General features: G+C 33.8%; 1 protein-coding gene across 8 annotated transcripts in view; it reads right to left on the bottom strand.

The window, feature by feature from the left end:
* Positions 1-25,429, bottom strand: part of LOC123540234 (coiled-coil domain-containing protein 60-like) — a 98,044-nt gene that overhangs the window by 26,021 nt on the left and 46,594 nt on the right. For 4 of the 8 annotated variants that reach the window (XM_053527300.1, XM_053527295.1, XM_053527297.1 and 1 more), the window contains 5 exons: positions 23,653-23,862; positions 20,798-20,902; positions 18,318-18,344; positions 11,072-11,168; positions 5,719-5,772 (listed from right to left, as the gene is read on the bottom strand). In XM_053527300.1, coding sequence (XP_053383275.1) covers positions 5,719-5,772; positions 11,072-11,168; positions 18,318-18,344; positions 20,798-20,902; positions 23,653-23,862 — 493 coding nt within the window. The remainder of the gene's footprint in view (positions 1-5,718; positions 5,773-11,071; positions 11,169-18,317; positions 18,345-20,797; positions 20,903-23,652; positions 23,863-25,429) is intronic. The other 4 variants (XM_053527298.1, XM_053527302.1, XM_053527296.1 and 1 more) reach the window with 3 other exon arrangements.

The following is a 25,429-nucleotide window of genomic DNA, read 5'->3' as shown; positions in this document are numbered from 1 at the left end:
CTTTATGTGTATTTTTCCCCAAGTCAAGGACCATAACTCTGGTCTGACTGAGTGAAATCCCAATCAGAACACCAGGTGCACAATTTCACATGCTACATAACAATCCTCTAATGTTTTATGACTCTTTTACCGTGTTCAGACTACGTTTTTAATCCTACATTAACTTGGGTTTATTTTTTAAACTCGTTTGCGTCCACACTATATGTGGTGTTAAACGTGAATTTTGTAAAGGTCAAGTGGTTTCTGTAATGTAGCATTAAAACTACCTCGGGAGGTGGTTTTAATACTACATTAAAAAGTAATGCTACATTATTTTACAAATGTGAACGCAAATGTGGGTTATAACTGGTTTTACAATCCCAAATCTACAGATCTTACCTTTTGGAGGAAGAATACCATGTGTTTCTCTTTTGTATCAAACAATTGATGCTGTGGCTGGCAAAAGTAATTGGACTGTTGTTGAAACAAAAACATTAAATTGCGATATTGAGTCATGCTGACGCTCAAAATGGACAATAGATGGAATGAACAGAAATTCTTAGATGAACACAGAAGTTTAAATATTGATGACCCCTTTTTGTTTCTGTTAGCCTCAATTCTTTGTAACCTTTTTAGCTTATTGCAAGAAATTTGTTAACTTCCAACATTGCATGTATATATTTAAACCACATTTCTTTGCCTAGTGTGGACGCAAACTAGATTATATTTTGATGGGTTTTGAATGTCAAATACCAATTATAGCCAATTAGTGCCTAATAAAAATAAAACCGTTCTGCTAGTGTGAACACGGTATTTCAAGTACATTTTTAGATACATGGTACACAAACTTTGATGCCCTTAATGTGTATTTTTGAGTAAGTCAAGGGCCATAACTCTTTGAGTCTTGCAGAGTGAAATCCACTAAAAAAGACTCAGTTGCACAAATTCACATGCTGGACAATACTACATAATGTTTTTATGATTCCAGGTGAAATATTTTTTAAAAATATGCTACATAAATGTTTAAGCACTTTATGTGTATTTTTCACTAGGTCAAGGACCAAAGCTGCTCTAGTCCCCAAACAAAACACTAGGTGCAACTTCACAATGCTATATAACAATCCTCTAATGTTTTATGACTCTAGGTCAAACTTTTTTTGCGATACATGCGACACAAACTTGTATGCCCTTTATGCATATATTTTTGACAATCAAGGGCAATATTCTGGTCTGACTGCTAGAAATCTGGGACAAAATGCAAGGTGCACAACTTCCTATGCTGAATAATACTTCTATGATACTTCATGACTCTAGGCCAAATGCTTTCTGAGATACAAATCTTTAGGTCATTTCTAAGCATATAAGCATATAAGTCAAGGACAATAACTCTGGTCTGGCTGAGAGAAATAAAAAAAACCCTAAAAAAACAGGTGCACAACTTTACATGCTGAATAACAAATCCTGTGTGGTTTGATGACTTTTCAGGTCCACAGTGTTTTAAAGACTTATGAAATCACTAGTAACTGTAAGTGAAATCTCTGGTGCCATAATGCAAGGTGATTTAAAAAGTGAACATGCAATGAAATACTTTTTTTTTTTTACATAGTTTTGTGAAAAGTTTAACACAGCTATATAAAATGAATAAAATCAAATCATTTAATTAACAGTAGGTAACATAAAATATAAATTCAATATCATAATATCAAATAATGAAAACCAATTGTAATGTAAAGAAGGTTCACACAGATGGTAATAATAAAATTACAACACAAACAATGGATGAAATATTCTTCCTTTTCCAAATTGCAACTATTTACAGTAAGATAAAGTTATTTCGCCAAAGGATCCATAACTGGTATATACTGCGGAACCTTTCAAATCTGAACATACTCGAGTCAGAAATAAAGGCTCAGAGTAGGGAGGTTTCGATTTTCACAACAGAGAATGAAAGTAAATATAAGGACCAAATAATTTGTTCGGTTCAGAGAGTTTTTCAGATTAGCGGGGTTCAGATAATTGAGGTTTCACTGTATACACCATATTTCACTAAATTTGCTAATGAAAAATACTTCTGAAATCATGAATAAAATGATATTCTATGTGATTTATTTAGGATAGCTTTGTCAATTCTATTGTTACTTCTCACTTTCAAAATTAATAAACATTTTTATAGCTTTATGTCTGCATAAATGCACACTTTCCAAGTTCATCCTATCTTTGAGCAAGAAACTTTAAATCAAGAGACAAATCAGCTCGAGTCAAACTGATGTCCATCCCCACATTCTGACCATCACATACAACAGGAGTTATGTTACCTTGGCCATCAAATGGAAGGCAGGCTGAATATAGCATATAATATACATATATAACATAATATATTACCTTTACCATGAAACAAAATATAAACAACAGCTGTCCATCAGACAATACACTAGTGTACTATTAATTAATCAATTTCAAAGTTCAACAAAGGGGGCCATAATTCACATTGATTTCAAACAAAACTTATCTAACTTGGTTAAATTTAGTATGTTTGATGAAGTTTCAATCGTTACTGAGGTATGGTCTTGCATGCAAAACTTATACTAAAGTATGATGCCGCTGCTGCAAACTGTAACATGTGTACAAGAACTCTCACAATTTTGAATAGTCAAGCTTAATATTATCATCATATAATGAAGGCTTAGTTTAATGACTTATACAACATCAAAGATTCTTGGAGTGCCTAACAGTGAACAACAATAATTATAATCATCCCATTTCATAACCACCTCCCAGGATGATATACAAATAAACACTCTCTCTTCATTATCATCTCAGGTCCATCCATCCCATATTCAGGCTGTTGGCCTAGGGTAAGGCTTGATAAATTATCACCCAAGCTTAGGGGGACGGCTTGTTTAATGATTCTGATATTTCATAGTTGCCATCCCAATATTATATTGCCGTCTTATTAGTTGGACTATCATCCTTCCTGCAGGCACCCATACTTTTATGCCACCCAATCATTCTTATTTTCTTGTTATTTATATGCACTGCCACCGACTTTAAATAAAATTGGTATTGTATTGTATTGTTGTTTGTTCTTTCTATTAATTGTTTAAAGATAATAAGTGTATTTCAGTAATTGTTTTTTATCAGTTTATTAAAATGACATAAACACTCCGGTAATTTTCAAAAATTTAACTGGTCATTTTTTGTGTTTTCATGCAGAATATACTGTCAAATAATAGACATAAGAAATGAAAGCTTTCCTCTACGCCATTTTAAGAAAATTTGGAAGATAAAGTAGCAATTAAAATATTATGACACAAAGTATTCATAAAGTAGTTTAAAATTTACTATGCCGATTCCATAATTTTCTTTTTTTTTCTGAATGTTATTTGTACCCAATGCCATCTAATTTCAATGAACAAACAACATGTTTATAATTTTCTATTTTGTATATTACTGGTTGGAAGAATAAATTACTAATATTTACCCATAAAACAACTGTTAAGGCAAACAATATGGCAAATTATTTATAGAATCAAGAGACAGTATTCAATAGTGGATAATTTGACATTTTAAATATCTGTCTGACATTTGGTTATGTACCAAGAATGCTTTGTGCTTGGCACTTAAAATTCATTTGTTTGAAACATGCTGCCACACCTGATGGTTGATGATCATCTCAGTACAGATGCAGGAAACAGGATTAAATACTATCTAAAACTGTAGGTCTCCTTGCTGGTGATAATAAAGAATCTATCTAACTAAATATTTGCGTTCTGAAACGTGGTAAACCTTTAGGAAATACTCACCATAAATATTAAGCAACCCTAGCTTCCCAACATTCACCATATTAACTGATTCAACATAAAAAAAAAGCAACTCCAAAAATAGAGAAAAAAAGCAACAACATTACACCTTAGCTTAAACCATTTAAAATGGAGTAATGTAAACCTTTCCCATCATACTAGCATCTGGAATGGAGTTACACTTCTGTACCAATCGCTATTTAAAACAGAGTAAAAATATTCCTTCACCTTTTAAAATAAGGTAAAACCTTTCCCAACTTTCACTATTCAAAATGGTGTAAAAACTATTCACAATATAAATTGTGGTAAACACTTTCAAACTGTAAAAACTTTCACCATAAACAATGTGGTAAACACTTCCCAACTTTCACCATTCAAATTGTAAAAACTATCCACAATATAAATTGTGGTAAACACTTTCAAACTGTAAAAACTTTCACCATAAACAATGTGGTAAACACTTTCCAACTTTCACCATTCAAAATGGAGTAAAAACTATTCACCATATAAAATGTGGTAAACACATCCCAACATTCACCATTCAAAATGGAGTACAAACTATTCACCATAAACAAGAGGGCCAAGATGGTCTTAAGTCGCTCACCTGAGTAACACACCATAATAGTGTAAACATGTTTTACCTAGTGATTTCATGGAGACAAATATTCTGACCAATTTTCATTAATATTGGACCAAAAAAACTGACCTGATGACCTAGTTTTTGACCCGACATAACCCAGTTTCAATCCAGGCCTAGAGATCATCAAGATAATCATTCTGTGCAAGTTTGTATCAAATCAAAGCATAAATGAAACCTCTTTATGGCTGAAACAGCCAATATAGAAAATTTTGCCCCATTCAGAGGCAGTAACTCTAGAACTCATGAAGGAATCTAGTCAGTTTTTGAAAGGAACCAAGATCTTATTGTGACTTAAGTTGTGTGCAAGTGTGGTTAAAATCAAATATAAAATTTCACTTCTATCGTGTTCACAAAGTAAAAATTAACAAATTTTGGCTCTTTCAGGGGTCAATCCGAGGCCATAACTCCAGAACCTATGAATAGATCTGAAAGATTCATCATGGAATCCAAGAGTTATTGTTGTTAAAGATATTTTGCAAGTTTGTATCAAATCAAACCATAAATGAAGTTTCTATATGGCTGCAAAAGCCAAAATAACAAATTTTGGCCCTTTAAGGGGCCATAATTCTGGAACCCATGATGGGATCTGGCCAGTTTTCGAAAGGAACCGAGATATTATGCCAATACAAGTTGTGTGCAAGTTTGATTGAAGTTGATTGCAAAATGTGGTCTCTTATCGTGTTCACAAGCCAAAAATAGGAAATTTTGGCCCTTTAAGGGGCCATAACTCTGGAACCCATGATGGGATCTGGCCAGTTTTCGAATGGAACCAAGATATTATGCCAATACAAGTTGTGTGCAAGTTTGATTGAAGTTGATTGCAAAATGTGGTCTCTTATCATGTTCACAAGCCAAAAATAGGAAATTTTGGCCCTTTAAGGGGCCATAACTCTGGAACCCATGATAGGATCTGGCCAGTTTTCAAAAAGAACCAGTTGTGTGCAAGTTTGATTAAAGATGATTACAAAAATAATAATTAATGTGGTCTCTTATCGTGTTCACAAGCCAAAAATAGGAAATTTTGGCCCTTTAAGGGGCCATAACTCTGGAACCCATGATGGGATCTGGCCAGTTTTCGAATGGAACCAAGATATTATGCCAATACAAGTTGTGTACAAGTTTGATTAGAACTGATTGCAAAATGTGGTCTCTATCGTGTTCACAAGAAATTGTGAATGGTTGACGGACGGACGGATGACGGACAAAATTGGATCACAAAAGCTCACCCTGTCACTACATGACAGGTGAGCTAAAAATGTGGTAAACACTTCCCAATATTCACCATTTAAAATGGAATACCTTTTTTGTACTTTGATTTGCAACCGCTGTAACTTTTGGACATATATTAACTTTCTGAAAATGACATTTCAAAATATCTAACAGACAGTTGTTTATAACTTTTGACAGTCAAACTTCATCTGAACTTGGATCATGTAAATACCTCCCTTCCGTCAAGCTCAACTTCTTAGCCTGTTATCATCAATGTTTAAAGGCTACAACTTAGATTTAGACTTTAAAATATCAACAATATTCTTTTTGCTCTGCCATTTTTACTTTTTGCTCTGCCACCTGAGCACAGACAGTAATGAAACTTTGCATGAATATAAATTATGTAGCTACAAACAGCTCTGCAAAATTTCATTGGTATAGATATGTTACAAAATAAGTCATGACAACCTCAACTAGAACTGTCACAGGAGTGACTCATACCCCCACCATACGGTCTTGTCACAGAAGAATGGCAACCATAAGAAATCTTAAAAATACTTTGGTGTACTTCATCCTAGGTTTCCACATAGAAGTAATACTAGTATAATACTAGTATAGTAATACTAGTAAATATATTAAATCTCTAATATTAGAGATACACTAAAAGTGAATACAAAAAAGTGTCTTACCGACCCATGTTACCACAGAAAAATGTTTTTACTTTTTACATAGGACTTATAATAAAAAAGTTAGAAAAATACCTAAAATATTGAAAATCTAAAAACAGGATTTCTAAAAATAGACTTATTCCTGGAATTTAAGGGGAAGAAACTCAGTACAAAAGTTAAAAAAAAGGTTACTTCCCTTTGGCTCTAAGCCAATCAGAATGAGATATAGTGAAAATACATCAAAATTAACCTTAAATTCTAGGTAAAAGGGGACACAATTCAAGAAAAATTAGTGTCAGAGTTATGCACCTTGTGTCACATGATGTGGGTGATGAGGTGGAACATCTATTTTAAGTCTGAATCAAATCCATTCAGTAGTAACTGAGATATAGTGAAAATACATCAAAATTAACCTTAAATTCTAAGTAAAAAGGGGCTTAATTCATGAAAAATTAGTGTCAGAGTTATGCACCTTGTGTCACATGATGTGGGTGATGAGGTGGAACATCTATTTTAAGTTTGAATCAAATCCATTTTGTAATAATTGAGATATAGTGAAAATACATCAAAATCAACCTTAAATTTTAAGTAAAAGGGGACATAATTCATAAAAAATTTATGTCAGAGTTAAGCACCTTATGTCACATCATCTGGGTGATGAGGTGAAACAACTATTTTAAGTTTTAATCATATCCATTTGGTAATAACTGAGATATAGTGAAAATACAACAAAATTAACCTTAAATTCTAAGTAAAAGGGGACATAATTCATGAAAACTTGGTGTCAGAGTTATGCACCTTGTGTCACATGATGTGGGCACATGATGTGGGTGATGAAGTGGAACATCTATTTTAAGTTTGAATCAAATCTATTCAGTAGTAACTGAGATATAGTGAAAATACCTCAAAATCAACCTTAAATTCTAAGTAAAAAGGGGCATAATTCATAAAACAATGGTGTCAGAGTTATGCACCTTGTGTCACATGATGTGGGTGATGAGGTGGAACATCTATTTTAAGTTTGAATCAAATCCATTTAGTAATAACTGAGATATAGTGAAAATACAACAAAATTAACCTTAAATTCTAAGTAAAAGGGGACATAATTCATGAAAACTTGGTGTCAAGAGTTATGCACCTTGTGTCACATGATGTGGGTGATAAGGTGGAACATGTATTTTAACTTTGAATCAAATCCATTTGGTAATAACTGATATAATAGATTTCGGGACGCGACGGGACGGGACGGGACGCGACAAAACTGACTCCTATATACCCCCCTCAAACATGTTTGGTGGGGGTATAATTATCTTTAACCTAAGTTTCAGGCTTTAAACATGGAGGAATATGGGTCCTGGTTCCAGCAAAATCTCTGTATAATACTTTTTGTTCTACCTCAGATTGACTGATCTTGGATGACTGAAACTTTAGAACCATATCTCGGGTTCCAGTGGTTGTTATAGTGTAAGTAACACCTGTTTTGCCTGAACAAGCAAAATGTATTTAGTGAAATAATCAGTTAGCGCATTGCAGAAGTGCATTACCATTTCACATCTTGTGAATCTTACAACTGCCCTGCAGTTTAATGTTTCTCCAACTTTTATATTTATTCTTATTTTATTAATCCAATGCAAAATAAAGGCTCAATGACAAGCAATTAAGACTTCTTTAGATATTATGCACAATGCCAAAACTGTACGCTTCAACACAATCTATTTTCAAACCAGGGCTTAAAAGCTATTAGTTTTACTGTATAAGGCACAACTGCAAACTGTGTTGGCTCAAACTACTGATGACACAATTCCACTGGGCCCTAGGAGTTCCAGTGAACAAAGTTGGACTGTAAAATGCTGTAATTATGCAAAATTGGCTAATGCACAAGTCCATTTTAAAGATAACTAGAGATGCTTTTGAGAAAAGTGCATGTCTCCCACACTTGCCCAGTGAACAAGAGCTGTCAGTGGACAGCGCGCTCAACTATTCTCAGTGCTTGATAGTATAATATAAGCAATGAGCAAAACTTAAACATTACAATAAGCATATTCTAAATTGAAAAGGGGCCATAATCCATTCAAAATGCTTGATAGAGTTGCCTCCTCCTTTTTACAGACTGGGGTCATGATGGTTAACAAGTATGCAAAATATCAAAGCAATATCTCAATGGACTTTGAAAATATTTGCGGTGGTACGCAAACTTTAACATTTATTCTAAGTCAAAAAGGGGCCATAATTCAGTCAAAATGCTTGATAGAGTTGCCTCCTCCTTTTTACAGACTGAGGTCATGATGGTAAACAAGTATGCAAAATATCAAAGCAATATCTCAATGGACTTTGAAAATATTTGCGGTGGTACACAAACTTTAACATTTATTCTAAGTCAAAAAGGGGCCATAATTCAGTCAAAATGCTTGATAGAGTTGCCTCCTCCTTTTTACAGACTGAGGTCATGATGGTAAACAAGTATGCAAAATATCAAAGCAATATCTCAATGGACTTTGAAAATATTTGCGGTGGTACACAAACTTTAACATTTATTCTAAGTCGAAAAGGGGCCATAATTCAGTCAAAATGCTTGATAGAGTTGCCTCCTCCTTTTTACAGACTGGGGTCATGATGGTAAACAAGTACGCAAAATATCAAAGCAATATCTCAATGGACTTTGCAAATATTTGGGGTGGTACGCAAACTTTAACATTTATTCTAAGTCGAAAAGGGGCCATAATCCAGTCAAAATGCTTGATAGAGTTGCCTCCTCCTTTTTACAGACTGGGGTCATGATGGTAAACAAGTATGCAAAATATCAAAGCAATATCTCAATGGACTTTGAAAATATTTGGGGTGGTATGCAAACTTTAACATTTATTCTAAGTCGAAAAGGGGCCATAATTCAGTCGAAGTGCTTGATAGAGTTGCCTCCTCCTTTTTACAGACTGGGGTCATGATGGTAAACAAGTATGCAAAATATCAAAGCAATATCTCAATGGACTTTGAAAATATTTGGGGTGGTACGCAAACTTTAACATTTGTGTGAGTAGGATAGCTCCCCTATTCTTCGAATAGTCAAGCTAAAAATGACTAGTTCCTCTGGATGGTCTAGACGAATGGATCCAATCAGTAATTCAAGGGCCATAATTCTAAAGTGCCTGAGCGGATTTGGCTAGTTATCGAACTTGGCCGAGGTCTTATGGTCAAACACATTTTGTTCAAGTTTGGTGAAGATCCGATGAGAAATGTTCGACTTAGAGTGCAGACAAGCTTTGTGACAGACACACACACACAGACAGACACACAGACTGGAGTAAATCAATATGTCTCCCACACCACTGTGTTGTGGGAGACATAATTAACTTATATGAGGGGTATTCAGAAAATTTTGAGACTGAAGTGCTTCTGTAACTATTACAGGTACAAGTATGATTTTTCCATGGACTTCTAGGACTGGTTTCAAGAGTCATTATACCCAAAAGATCTTCACATAATTAATTTTATTACAGCTGAATTGCAAGTGTTTTAACACACCACACTCATATACATTGGTGTTATTTTATCATAAGCATGGAGGCTCCAGGTAAGAAGGAAATTAGGTCCTACATAAAGATGGGATGTTCTCTGAATATACCAGCGAAGCAGGTTCTGCAAGAACAGTGATTCTACCCATTCCAAAGCCACTGTTTATAGGTGGGTATGGGTATTCTACAATCTGATATCTTGTGTAGGGTTCCCTAAAACATTAGCATCCTCTCATAACATTGCTACTGCAGCAGTCATTGTAGCAGAAAACTCGAGTAGAGTTTCCAGAATAGCTGTATCACTGGGCATTTCATTTAGAAGTGTTCATAAAATTCTGACTAAACACTTAAAACTATTGAATGTGTTTGCAAGCTGGATACTCCATCTTTTGATCAAAGAGCAAAAAGCCAAAAGGGTACAATGTTGCAAATAAACTTCTAAAAATACACAAAAAAGCAGTTGAAAGGAGATTTAATGAAATTCTCACAGGGGATGACACATGGGTATATCATTTCGAACCTCAAAGGCGGCTAAACAACAAACAGTGGCTTAGGAAAGGGCAAGAATGACCAATTAACACAAAAAGAACTGAAAGATACACAATTTTCTACAATTCAAAAGGCCATGTTGTGCAATTACACAGTGCACCCTACAGATCAATTACTGGAAGTTTTAGAAGGACAAATTTCTAAAATCGGTCAGAATGAATTATGTTAAACATCATCCCCGAACTGGTTTACGAGGCATCTGCCTTATTCATGACAATGTAATCTGCATACAAGAGGAATATTGTACAGCAATATTTTCAGGACCAACAGGTCAAGCAATTGCCACACCCTCCATATTCACCTGACCCAAATCCATGTGATTTTTTTCTCTTTGCTGAAAAAAATGCTGGCTGGACGTCGCTACCCAGAAGTACCCTTGGTAGCAACGTGTATCAGTATTTGCAAAATATACCAAAAACAGACTACTATGTGGCTATGATTAGCCTGGATGGAAAAGTGTATTTTTGTTTGGGGTGAATTTTGAGGGAAAGGTGTAAGCAATATGCTTAAATACAGTTTTTTTTTATATATTTTATATGGACAGTCTCAAAATTGTCTGAATTCTCCTTGTACAAGTTAAATATCCCTGGCACATATATAATACCTTTTGAAGATTAAGAAATAGAATAATATTATCTATACTGTAATTAAAAGAAACTAAGCTATCATCATAAATAGTCGTCACATGCATGCATGAAGATGTATATAAATTCTTACCCTTGCTGTGTCTTTACTTAGAAATGTAACCCAGCCACTCTCAGTTGCCTTGTCACGCTGCAGTTTCTTAGGCTGAGCTCTAGACCCACCTATATCACTACAAAAAAAGTAAAATATTTTTTTAAACTTGTCACATGTGCCTAAATGCACAGCCAGTATTCACTATACATGGGGATGATATAACTGGAATCATGTAAATATGTATAATAAAAAGAAAGCAAAAACATTTCATACCAAAGTTTCTATGTCTATCTGCAATATTTTCCTAAAAAATTCATAATATTGCATACTTATACAGATATTGGCATAGATTGAAAGCACACCAATGGCAAATGGCGCATGCCACCAATGTTGTAGACATCAGAAATGAACTATTTTGTCACTATATAAGCAGTGTCAAGCAACAAACTACAACCTGTAAAGACGTCAGCTAAGTTTTCTCGACAGATAACAGAAAGACATTACTTCAGATTGATACAGCATCATATAATTTTGTATGACTGTTATTTTGCTGTTTATTAATTATTATCTTTGTTTCTCTTTTTATAAACAAGAGCTGTCGGATGACAGCAACGCCTGACTTTTCAACAGCCTTGACAACTGAAAGAAAATAAAAATCGAAAAAAGGGGCATCATTTTGTAAGAATATAAAATAGAGTTATGAAACCTGCAGAAAGCAGGTCAGCTCATCACAGTGCAGAAGTGTGTGAAGTTTCGATCCATTCCCATAAGTGGGTACTGAGATACCAGCTTACATACAAAATCTTAACCAAAAATTTCTATTTCGAAAAAGGAGGATCATTTTGTAAAAAGACAAAATACATTTATGGAACCTGTGTATGGTAAGTCAGTTGAAGACTGAATATGTGTGTGAACTTTCAAAAGTGGTTCCTGAGATACCAGCTTACATACAAAAACAAATGGGACGTGGACACCGATGCTGAGAAGTGGACGAGTCCTAAAGCTCTACCTTTTCTTTGAATAGTCGAGCTAAAAAACATTGTTTTACGGAAGCTGCGAGTGACATAAGATCTTGATAATCCCTCATATATCAAGAATCAGTCAAAGATAAAAAAAAACAAACAACAGCATAAATAAACCCTGAATTTTAGTGACAAAAAATGTTATATAATTATCCAGTAATGTGTACACAGTTTATGGTCTGTCCCAAAAATGGTTGATACAAAGGGGCACAAATCCAAAACTTACTGTATGTGATGTTTTCAATGAATTCTCCCAACAAAATATATGGTCGATTTTTGGGATGAGATTTCTCATGGACAGGTAAGGGCATAATGTAATATTACTCTCTGTCCAATTTAGTGAGGGGAGGGGGGGGGGGGGGGGGGGGGGGGGGGGGGGGGTAACATAATCCAAAACACTGACTCTCCAAAAAAAACAAAGAAACATTCAGAATATCAAAATTAAGTTTGTAAGCTTTATATCTTAAAAAAAATTAACAATAAACAAAGAGCTATAAAAATAAATAGATCGGCAACGTGAAAGGCATATAGAGCAAATCTCGTCAACATCAAGTGGGAACTGAATGAGATCTCATTTTACCAGTGTATGAAACAGACTGCAGAAGGATAAAAATTTGTGTCACGAAAAACTTTCTATCGGATCGTTTGTTTATAATGATAATGGTGTCTTTTTAATGTTATTATTATTTTCTACACGAGAAAGGAATGAATTTATGATTGGAAGTCTGAGAAATCAACAGTTGTCATTTGAAAATTGGACCCGATTCAGTTTATTACGTGCCGGCTGTATCGCCAGTGTAATACTTTAATAAGTGTCTTTTGATTTGATCACAAGTAATCAAGCCAGCAAACGCTTCAATAAGATAACGCGCTGACACGAGCTTACGCGAGATTATCTCCTGTTGCCATTCTGTGTATTTTATACTTCTTTAGAATAAAGTTTAAAGATACACGACTATGTATAGTCCAGTCTCGCAGGTTTAAGGTAACAGTCAAGGCTTTGGGCAATGTGTTCAACATGTCAATAAGTAACTTTGTGCAGCCTTAACAACAAATATACAACATTTAAAAGTTTAAAGATACTTCTGTTCAATCAATGTTGAAAAATATTAATATGTCCACTCCAATCCACATACAAAATTGTGCTGGTACTTTATCTAATGCTTTACCTGAATTAATGTGCTTTTTGAAAACATTTTGTCTTCTGGCAATTGTACTGACAACATAAAATCGATTAAAAAAACTGACAGAACAGTGAATTTAAATCTGCATGCAACATAAGTTTTTTTTTAGTACAAATTAAACCTTCCTCTTGTCTGCAAGTGCTGGTCAGTATGTAAGAGAAGTGTTATAGTTCAGAATTTCTAAGTACAAAAAGGGCCATTAATCTGACAAAATGCAGGTTAGAGTTATGGTTCTTGGCCTACATAGTCAGCTAATGATGATAAACAAGTGTGCAAAGTTTCAAAGCTGTAGCTCTTATAGTGTTTGAGAAAAGGTGGTCCTAAACAAAAATTTTAACCAAAGAACTCAAATTTTCTAAGTACAAAAAGGCCCATAATTTTACCAAAATGCACATCAGAGTTATGGTTCTTGGCCTACTCCTACCGATCAAGTGACGACAATACTTCATAGATTTTTAAAAAAAATCAGACGAGCTAATAATTTTAATCAAAATAAAACTTTATGCAACTAAATTTCAATGAAAAGAAAGCTTGATGTTTGCTGGATTCTAACCTGTGCTTAATAAAATGGTCACCTCTGTAAACATTTATTTTGCATCTTTACATTATTTGAAGACTGAACTATTCTGTCATAAACAATTCATACTGCCTTTAACTTAACTTAACTTAACTTTCCTTATCTATAGGTTGTCCAAGGATATCCATGTTTCTTTCCTTGATCTGTCAGACCTAGTCGTTCTATTATAATAATTATCATATACAATAAAAATAACCTATAACAGGAGGGCTTAGTATTTTTCAAAAAAGTGGCCGGGGCAGTTTAAGACTTTTCTTTAGACTACATATTTTTAGATTAAATATCAGTAACTGGAAATCATTTATTTCGTGACAAATATTTGTGGATTTCACAGTTGAGTCTATCTACGAAATTAACCCTTACCCTGCTAAATTTCTATAATGAACTTGTCTATCATTCAATTTGGACAGTACCATTTACTGTAAAAAGGGGTGCTCAATACCAAAAAGATACTGTCTGAATAGCAAACAGTGCAGATCATGATCAGACTGCACAGATGTGCAGGTTGATCATAATCTCCACTGGTCGCAAAGGCAGTGCCAATTGTGTCCAGCATGTAAGGTTTAATATCCAGCTGAACAAGTAATATTCATTTTGATTTTGATGTTCAAAATTTGAAAACTACAAATTCACATTCCTATTAAATAGCGACTTCGGCCAAAAACCAAGAAATTAACTGATTTTACAGTAATCTTCTGTCAGGAACTACATTTAGTTTTATTTGAATAAACTCCAGGGGCCTATTTCACAAAGCCTGCTTAGGACAAAACCTCCCCGGTAGTCTAGTGGTAGAGCATAGGCTTCAAGTGTGGGAGGTTGTGGGTTCACTCCCTGGCCGCGTCTTAGCAGGCATAAAAATGATACTAGTAGCTTCCTCGAGACGCTTGGCGCTCAGCATAAAGAGAATAGTACTAGGACTGGTCAGCCTGGTATCAGTACAATGTGACTGGGTGGGGTATCATGTCACATGTGTACAGTATGATATTCCAGTGAGGCAGCACTATAAAGTTTGGCAATGTGCTCACTGCTACAAGTCGACACTGTCGTATATATGACTGAAAAATTGTCGAAAAAGACATTAAACCCGAACACACACATACTCTGGACAAAGTAAGAACTTAGGAGTAAGGTGTTTCATGTACATCACTTTAAGCAGATTCAGTTTAACTATTTGGCTATTTTTAGAATCTAAGTGGAACAAAAATAAGACAGGTTTGTCCTAAAATTGAATTAACAACACCTTTTTAAAAGGATACAAGTTATATCCTATAAAATAAATGTATTTTAAAAGTTCATACTTAGGACACAACTTAAGATAAAATTTATGAACTTTTGTGAAACGAGCCCAGTTGTTTTTTTTTATTAGATTTTAACGGAGTAACTTTGGAATATATCTTGAAATTATCTAGATTAAATACAAATCTCAAGACCAAAAATGAAGTGAGGGATAAACTGGGAGGGGTATACAGTACTTATTAAAAACAAAATGTTCTTTTACATGCAGTACCGGTATGACTATGGATAAAAGTACCGGATTCAAAATGAAGTACAAAAAAAAATGAATAAGGTGCGCAAGTACAGAAAGCTTACATGGGAAATATGATAATTTAATTAAACAATAATTTGACTCATTGACGCACAAGAAAGTCACAGCTTGTCCTTCTTAATTAATGTGATGCACATTGAAGAAAATCAATACATTTATTGGACTAAGTCACCACATATATTTTCAACATCAATTGCTTAAGCAATGGAATACAAACTTTATCTAACCTAAATGCAAAACAACTGGTCAAATCACTGGGTATAATGAATTTTTTTTTAATTTTGTTCACGACAAGAAGAAACTTTATACAATTATACATGTATATGTTTTGACCAAATTTTTGTAGCTGAACATTTGTTACTTTTACTTACTATGTTTTAGCAATCAAAAACATTCTAGCCACTTCAAGAAAATATTCACACCTCTTGTTTCACTGTTTCGAGTATTACATGTAAAGGCTTGTTTAATTACTCAATTAATGGCTACAGTTTTTAAGTGGCAGAACTATCCATAAATCCAGTACATACATTCCTATCACAGAGCCAGATCATGCTCATTTTGATTAATGACTCCATTGCTAATAAATTTTTTGTTAGGGTTCAATGCAGTTTTTCAACAGCATTTCCCTTATATAACAGGCAGTGAACAGAACCAGTGTTACTTGATTCTGTACCAGTACAAACCTATTCTCAGCAATAACTGTCAACTTATACTCATATGAATCAGAGGTGGAGGACGAACGACTTCAGACACAAAGTCTTTTATCAAATTGTCACAAATGTTCGGGGATAGAACTCATGACCCCGCTATCCGTAGATCTGCATCACTATTAATAGAGGATATTCAAGTTTTTTACATGAATAAGGTTTTGATTTTCATCCAATGGTAACTATGAAAATAAGACGTTTCACAAGTGGCATTGCCATGAGTGAAATAATTTTTTTTCATACCACATTAATTATTAATGATAAAAATTTGAATTTTCTGTTTATTATATACACAAATGAGCCGTGCCATGGGAAAACCAACATAGTGGCTTTGCGACCAGCATGGATCCAGACCAGCCTGCGCATCCGCGCAGTCTGGTCAGGATCCATGCTGTTCGCTTTTAAAGCCTATTGGAATTGGAGAAACTGTTAGCGAACAGCATGGATCCTGACCAGACTGCGCGGATGCGCAGGCTGGTCTGGATCCATGCTGGTCGCAAAGCCACTATGTTGGTTTTCTCATGGCACGTCTCAAATGATTGAGAACAATGTTTGTTTACATTTAGAATGAGCAACAACAACAACAATACATTTTCTGTACTGCTGAAATTTAGTCTTATTTCAGAACAGAAAACATTACCTTTACAGATTCTATGAAAATATTTTATACAAAAGTGTAGTTGTACGAGTACAACTCTCAGTTCTCACTACATTTGTAATTTCAACATATTGTTGTGGGTTGTTTTTTTTTCTGGCGTTTCAAATGGCCGCCCAAGTAATGTCCCTTTGCAGAAGGTTAAATGCTGTGTGCTTGTACAGATACTGGTTAGAATGTACCATAGGTGGACTGTGAACATTGTAAATTATATATTCTGACTTGAAATAGTTTGCTTCACTATCCATATACAATTTTTTCACTTCAAATGATTACAAAGTCACTGCCTAAGAATACTAAAATAGTTCCAGCAAACCAGCGAAGATATAGAAAATATGTCTCACTGCAGTGAAAAATAAATACCAGTACATTGAAAATATAAATTATATTTTATCTATATATTCAATACTTTATTAGAAATTATATAATAAAAGCTTTAATTTGAAATCGTAGTTAAGAATAAGTAAAGTATTGCAAGTTATTTTCAATGAAATGAAATACAATAGTATTCAGGAAAATAGAACTACCGTATATAAGCAGTCCTTAAATGGCACAGACCAGATTCTTATTGTGGCCCAGGCAAAGGCCAGTTTCATATTGTCTGGCCAGTTTCGTATTGTGCCCTTTCGTATTGCAGCATGGGCAGGGACCAGTTTCATATTGTGGCCCTGGTATGTCTTCTGAATAAAAGAGGTTGACATATTTTATAGGCATTTATATTCAAGCAGTTATTTATGAAATTTATAGAACTAAGTATTCCAATGGATGAGTAATAGTTGTGCAGAATAAATGAATGCTAGAATCAATTTTCTTATAGTTCCTTAGAAACAGTTGGGTCTAAAATCTTACCCAAGGCACTGGATTGGGTCTAAAATCTTACCCAAGGCATTGGAAGACAGTCAAAATGGAAACTGTCATCCATCCATTCAGATTCTCTTCAAAATTGTTTAAAAAAAAGTAAAAGCTTACAAGACAGTAATCCCACCACTGTTGTTTACATCTAGTCTCATGCTATAAATATAAACATATGTCTTACATCAGTCATTTGCTGATAATATGGGACAAGTATCGCTAGGTGTGCAATTTGGGCCATCTTTTTGTCTCAAAATTTAGTGTCCTGAAAATAATATTCTTTTTTTATTGTAAAAACAACCAAATTGACATATGATGCAGTGCTAAGTATATCTTATAGTTTTGCTCTACTCTCCCCTAACCCCTCATAAAATCAAAAATACCATTTTTAAATGCCATCAAAGGGAGAAAACTACCTGGATACCAAAAGAATGGAAAGAACAAATCCTACACTCTCACCATATTTATTTTAGCAAGTAAATCATGCAAAATCACCTTAACAACAAACAACATACAAAGTGTGCTGCAATATGAAAATAATATAAAATATTACCAAGAACTATTACCAAAAAATTGAGTTTCCAAAATTTTGTACACAAGCAAAATCTAATATGACTTGCACAACAGAAAAAATATGATGTTAAGTTTCAACTTACGATGCATCTGCATTAAAAAAGAATAAAGAATAAATTTATTAGTCTATGAGGTGCTTTCAAAACAAGGTGCAGTAAAAATAACTTACTTTAAAGCTTTTCTATCATTATTGTCCCTGAAAGAATTTTCTTCATTAAATCTTAATTATTTTTTTTTCTTTTTAACTTTAAACTAACATGGACAGGCTCTATTATATATATGTATTTAATTATATAATTAACTAGAGCCCACCCACGAAATGTGTATTATAATACCCTTACAATAAAGGATCATAGTAACAAAGGCTTGGTGTGGTCTCTGCCTACCTAACTCCACATCTGCTTTTCTCTTCCTGAGAAAAACAATTAAAATAAAGATGAAAAACTTAAACATATAGAATGTTGTAAAACATAGGATACACAGAGATTTGCCCCACTATGCAAGTGTTTCATTTCACTGCGATAGTGGGTGATTCAACGAACTATATGTGGTGAAAACTATATTTTAGGTAATTAACCACAACAAAAACCTTCCAATATTTTAGTCCAAAATATCTGCAAGCAAGAAGTATGTTCATGGACATCTGCTATTCAGTTGTTCAAACAATCGTGTTAAGAACCTCTACTTAAAATCACTGTCATTCCAAATATATTTTCCTAATCTCTATGGAAACAAGTAAATCAACATACTTTGTAAGGAAAGTGCAAGACTTAAGAGTCCCAACAGATGTATAAAATATATATTCAAAATATTGAATTATAAATACCTGTCACTCTTCGAAACAAAAAAATAACAACATTGGATTTACTTGAATATCTACCATTAGCAAATTACCTTCTATAGAAGTAATTTGCTATTCAGTGTTTGTTTAACTTTAAAGAATTAAATCTCAGGTTTCAAAGTCAATTGCTTTTCCTTAAAGTTAGAGATTTAAAAATGCCGCTAAAAGTAAAAAGTTTAAAAATTTAGTAACTTTACTTCATGGTTTTTGGAATTTAATCTAAGAAATGATATAAGGCACAGATTAAAGCACTTTATTCTAAGAACTTATGTAACCAAGAAGACATGTGCTTATTTTGCCTATGTATATAGCAATCTCAGTTTGCCTGCTTTAGTACTTCATTTTGCATTTCTTAAATAAAGTAAGGATGTGTATGTTACGCAAAATGTGGTTCAACAAAGTAGTTAGTATTTAAACGGCATGTTTATTTTGTATGATAGTATGATCCTAAACAGGGAGTTTCAGTCATAAATACCTGCCACTCCAAAAGTGGAGAAAAGCAATTCATGGAGACATTTAAATATGTCAACCATAACAAAAGTGTGATGACAAGGTATCAACACATAAATAAATGTTCTCATTTCTGCTTACCAACAATTATGCATACAAAGTTTGAATCTCTTTTATTCCACCCCATCTCCCTTGGAAGAAGAAACTAAAACAAGAGGGCCATGATGGCCCTATATTACTTACCAGAGTTGATCTGGCCTACTGACCTAGTTTTTGATCCCACATGACCCAAACATTCTGACCAAGTTTCATAAAGATTGGGCACAACTGGTGCGCTCTAGTATTTGTTTTTAATAAGTTTTTTCACTCTGATTTGTTAATTCGGCCCGAGATGTTAACCTAGGGGGCTTATCTGACTTCACATGACCCGGATTCAAACTTGACCTAAAAGTCATCAAGACAAACATGCTGGCCAATACTCATGAGTTTCAAATTTAAACTACAGTGTTGAACAAGATTTTCCACTGATCTGGTCTACTGACCTAGTTTTTTACCCCATATAACCCAGTTTCAAACTTGACCTAGAGATAATCTATACAAATATTCTGACCAAGTTTCATAAAGATTGGGTTATAACTGTGGCATTAAAAGTGTTCACAAGCTTTTCCTTTGATATGACTGGGTGACCTGGTTTTTGACTCCACATAACCCAGATTCAAACTTGACCTAGAGGTCACCAAGACAAACATTTTGACCAATTCTCATGAGTTTCCAACTTTAACTGTGGACTCCAGAGTGTTAACAAGATTTTCCTTTGATCTAGTCTACTGACCTAGTTTTTGAATGCACATGACCCAGTTTCAAACTTGGCCTAGAGATCATCAAGACAAACATTCTGCCCAAGTTTCATAAAGATTGGGTCACAAATGTGGCCTCTAGAGTGTTAACAAGCCAAATGTTGACGGACGACGCACATTGCACGATGGACGACAACAGACGCCGGACAATGAAAAGTCACAATAGCTCACCTTTGTGCTCTGGTGAGCTAAAAACTGACTGGGGGGGAGGGGGGGGGGGACTGAGCTCTTACACAGGAACATGATTACAGGGGTAGATGTGGGCGAGTATACATGCACATCATGACAAAGTTTAGCATTAAACAATAACAAGCTGCCAAATTTTGTCAAGTACAACACCTTTGTCTTGTCAAGAATCTTAAATATTCAAAAATAATATTGGACAACTTTGGAGTAACACTCACAAACAAACATGACTACACTAGAAAGCCACTTCCATGGCTATAATAAGTTCACCGTAAAGAAGCGCCACAAAGACAGCAAAAAAAAAGAAGTACTTACGATAAACTCCAACAGGACATTATGGGTGTCATTGGTGATGGGGGATCACTGCTCATGGCCTCTAATATCCAGTGAAGTACACATAACTGTCGAAATAATGCATCTCTGAAATAAAGTACACTTCAGATGTTGAATAATTAGCCCCAAGATTACCAGACTTCTACGTGTAAAATAAAGCAATTTTATAACATGCTCTAACCCCCACTGGACTCAAAATTAACACAACAGATTCATTTTATAATGTCTCATACAATAAAGCAAACATCAATAGTAAAATAATCTCCAATAATATTCCCAGCTTCAAAGTATTAACTCCAATAGTATTACCAAATTCAAAGCATACATTTCAATAGAATACCCTGCTTCAATGCATCAAGTCCAGTAGTATACCCAGTTTCAAAGCATTAACTTGAATAGTATTCCCAGTTTAGAAGCATAAACTCCAATAGTATTCCCAGCTTCAAAGCATAAACTCCAATAGTATAACCAGCTTCAACACATAAACTCCAATAGTATTACCAGCTTCAAAGCATAAACTCCAATAGTATTCCCAGTTTTGAAGCATAAACTCCAGTAGTATAACCAGCTTCAATACATAAACTCCAATAGTATTACCAGCTTCAAAGCATAAACTCCAATTGTATAACCAGCTTCAAAGAATAAACTCCAATAGTATAACCAGCTTCAAAGAATAAAGTCCAATTGTATAACCAGCTTCAAAGCATTAACTCCAATAGTATAACCAGCTTCAAAGCATAAACTCCAATAGTATAACCAATTTTGAAGCATAAACTCCAATAGTATAACCAGCTTCAATGCATAAACTCCAATAGTATCCATTTAAGCAATAAACTCCAATGTTAACCAGCTTCAAAATAAATCCATGTATACAGCTTCAAAGAATAAACTCCAATTGTATAACCACTTCAAAATAAACTGCCAATTTATAACCAGCTCAAAGAATAAACTCCAATTGTATAACCAGCTTCAAAGAATAAACTCCAATAGCTTCAAAGAATAAACTCAACCAGCTTCAAAGAATAAACTCAACCAGCTTCAAAGAATAAACTCAACCAGCTTCAAAGAATAAACTCCAATAGTATAACCAGCTTCAAAGAATAAACTCCAATAGTATAACCAGCTTCAAAGAATAAACTCCAATAGTATAACCAGCTTCAAAGAATAAACTCCAATAGTATAACCAGCTTCAAAGAATAAAGTCCAATAGTATAACCAGCTTCAAAGAATAAACTCCAATTGTATAACCAGCTTCAAAGAATAAACTCCAATTGTATAACCAGCTTCAAAGAATAAACTCCAATTGTATAACCAGCTTCAAAGAATAAACTCCAATTGTATAACCAGCTTCAAAGAATAAACTCAAATAGTATAACCAGCTTCAAAGAATAAACTCCAATAGTATAACCAGCTTCAAAGAATAAAGTCCAATTGTATAACCAGCTTCAAAGAATAAACTCCAATAGTATAACCAGCTTCAAAGCATAAACTCCAATAGTATAATCAGCTTCAAAGAATAAACTCCAATAGTATAACCAGCTTCAAAGAATAAACTCCAATTGTATAACCAGCTTCAAAGCATAAACTCCAATAGTATAATCAAAGCATAAACTCCAATAGTATAACCAGCTTCAAAGCATAAACTCCAATAGTATAACCAGCTTCAAAGAATAAACTCCAATAGTATAACCAGCTTCAAAGAATAAACTGCAATAGTATAACCAGCTTAAAAGAATAAACTCAACCAGCTTCAAAGAATAAACTCAACCAGCTTCAAAGAATAAAGTCCAATTGTATAACAAGCTTCAAAGAATAAACTCCAATTGTATAACCATCTTCAAAGCATAAACTCCAATAGTATAATCAGCTTCAAAGAATAAATTCCAATTGTATAACCAGCTTCAAAGAATAAACTCCAATAGTATAACCAGCTTCAAAGCATAAACTCCAATAGTATAACCAGCTTCAAAGCAATAAACTCAATTGTATAACCAGCTCCAAAAATAATACACCAATTACTAATGCTTAAGAAATAAAGTCTATAAAGTAAACAGCTTCAAACGAATAACCCCTTGATATTCCAGATTGCAAAGAATAAATTTGTCATAGTATAACAGCTTCAAAGATCTAAGTCCAATGTATTACCATTCTCAAAATAAAGTCTCATTGTATAACCACTTAAAGCATGATCCATAGTATAACCAGGTTCAAGAATTAATGACTCACATTGTATGACCCTTCATAAGAATAACAACTCCTATCAGTATGATCCAGCCAAGAGAATAAATCAATGGTATAACTGCTCTCAATGATAACTCCAATGACTTTACCAGACCTCAAAATAATATCTCCAATGTAGATTAACCACTATCAAATTCATGAAACTCCAATGTTAACAGTTTCAAAAGTAATTCACACTGTGATGACCTTTCAAGATTGAAATCAATAGGGTATAACCATGTTTGCAACTTATAAACTTCATGATCCTAGCTCCAAAGCGTTTTGAGTTATTACAATACTAATTGTTTAATCGACAAAATCTCAATACATATACAAGTCATAAAAATACCAGTCAACATAATCATATCATAAATTTACAACCAGTCTAATATTTATTGAAGAGACACTTAAATATAGTTTCGGTGCTTCAAAATATAACCAGCATATCTATTTACTTGTAAGTCAGTGTTACTTAAGTTCACATTACTTTTTGGACAATTATTATTGATGTTAATTTCTAAATTAATGGAAAAGATATGTAATATGACATGGAAATATGCCCCTTTAAACCCACCAAAACATACAAATTTCCCACCATGTTGAGCTGTAACACAAACCTTGTTATATCTATATCCTGGTCACTATCAGCCATAGATTCTCTTACTGATATATTAGCCGACAAATTGGTATGTTGTGGAGTGTAAGGTCTAGGTGTCTCCTGCTTCTTTTTCCGTCTGCTGACTGGACGTGAATATGATGTCATCTCTGACGTCACCATGGCAGAACGTGCTCGTTGGTATTCTTCCTCATGTTCTGCTAGCGCCATTCTACAAAAACAATTGTAAGCCATCCTGTTTAACGTGATTTCTACAAAAGATTTTAATACTGAATGTAATTTACCTCATTTTTGTTGTTGCTGAAGTTTTGCTACATTAGGAGAATACTTTGATGTATATCATCACTGTATAGTATGAATTCATGCTTAAGAAGTGTCAAAAGCTTTAACATAACAATTAAAATCATTTTTTTCAGACAAATATTTACACATTTTATACATAGCAGTGATATTTAAACAATCTGTATCAAAAGCTGATATATGTTCTATTATTTCTTATAAGGCATTAAAATGGCAATGAACATGTAAAGTACATGTATAGTGAAAACTTTGACTTTGTCAAAAATCATTTAAGATTACTGAAAAACTCATGGTGTATATAATATTTTAAAATAAAAAAATAAACTCTTGCAGACATATCTACAGATGTAAACATAACCAAACTTGCTCTTTCTGTTATAAGCTTCTGTTCTGATATTATCCTTCCACAATCTGTACTATTCTAGAGAAGGCTCCATAAGCTACCATGTACTTTTATTTCAGTAAGAGATGTATGGGGGAATAACTCTCAGTGTACAACAGGTATAATTATGGTTCCTGAGATTATATCAACATATGTGTAAGCACAGATAAACAGATTCACACAGCCTTGACTGTACTATTTTATTGTGAAATTCTTTTTTATATCATTATCAAGGGCTGCAAAGTTACAGCCATTTGCAGCCAATTGCAAAAAATCTGTTGTAGGTCCAGCAAAATTCAAATCTGGAGAGGTTTTTACCCAAGGTCTCAATTATAGCGATATTTTATAGATCACATGAACTGCACTTTTACTGTAAGTCTTGTTCAAGTTGTATAATGTGTAGGAACTGGCAGAGGTAGCTGTTTCATAACTTAAAAAAAAAAAATTGTTTCGTGACTATTTTTTTTCCCCTGGACCTTGATGACGTTAGATGACAATTACCACATTCCAACTGTTAAATTATCACATATATTCCTCTTATGAAAGTAAATATTTCTAAATTACAGAACTATTCATTAAGGACGTATGCTAGAATTTGGTGCGAAAATTTTCCCAATAACAGAATTTTTTCAAACTTTGGATATTGAAGGACAATTATCTATGAAACAAAAAAATGCAATAAAAATCATAGGTCACCGGTATCGAAAAACAGTTATCTGCCCTTGAAAACGGCATTTTCCCCAAAAATGACGTTTTCAAGGGCAGATAACTCTTTTTCGAATCCGGTGACCTATGATTTTTATTGCATTTTTTTGTTTCTTAAATGATTGTCCTTCAATATCCAAAGTTTAAAGAAATTCTGTTATTGGGAAAATTTTCGCCCATCTCATATACAGGGAATTCTAGCGTACGCCTTTAAACAAATTTGAAAGAGATATGCCTCCAGACGAACCTCAACATTTAAAAAAAGTTGAAACAGATAGCAACTGATGTACAGATAGCAACTGATGTTAGAAATCCAAAATTGATTAACCAGTATTGTTTAAATAGATATTTTCATATGTATTAGTTCAAGTATAGCTAAATTTCTTCTATT

The sequence above is a fragment of the Mercenaria mercenaria genome, chromosome 16 (assembly GCF_021730395.1).
Source record: "Mercenaria mercenaria strain notata chromosome 16, MADL_Memer_1, whole genome shotgun sequence".
NCBI lineage: Eukaryota > Metazoa > Mollusca > Bivalvia > Venerida > Veneridae > Mercenaria > Mercenaria mercenaria.
The sequence above is the reverse complement of the archived record's forward strand: the minus strand, read 5'-3'. Positions and strand labels throughout refer to the sequence as shown.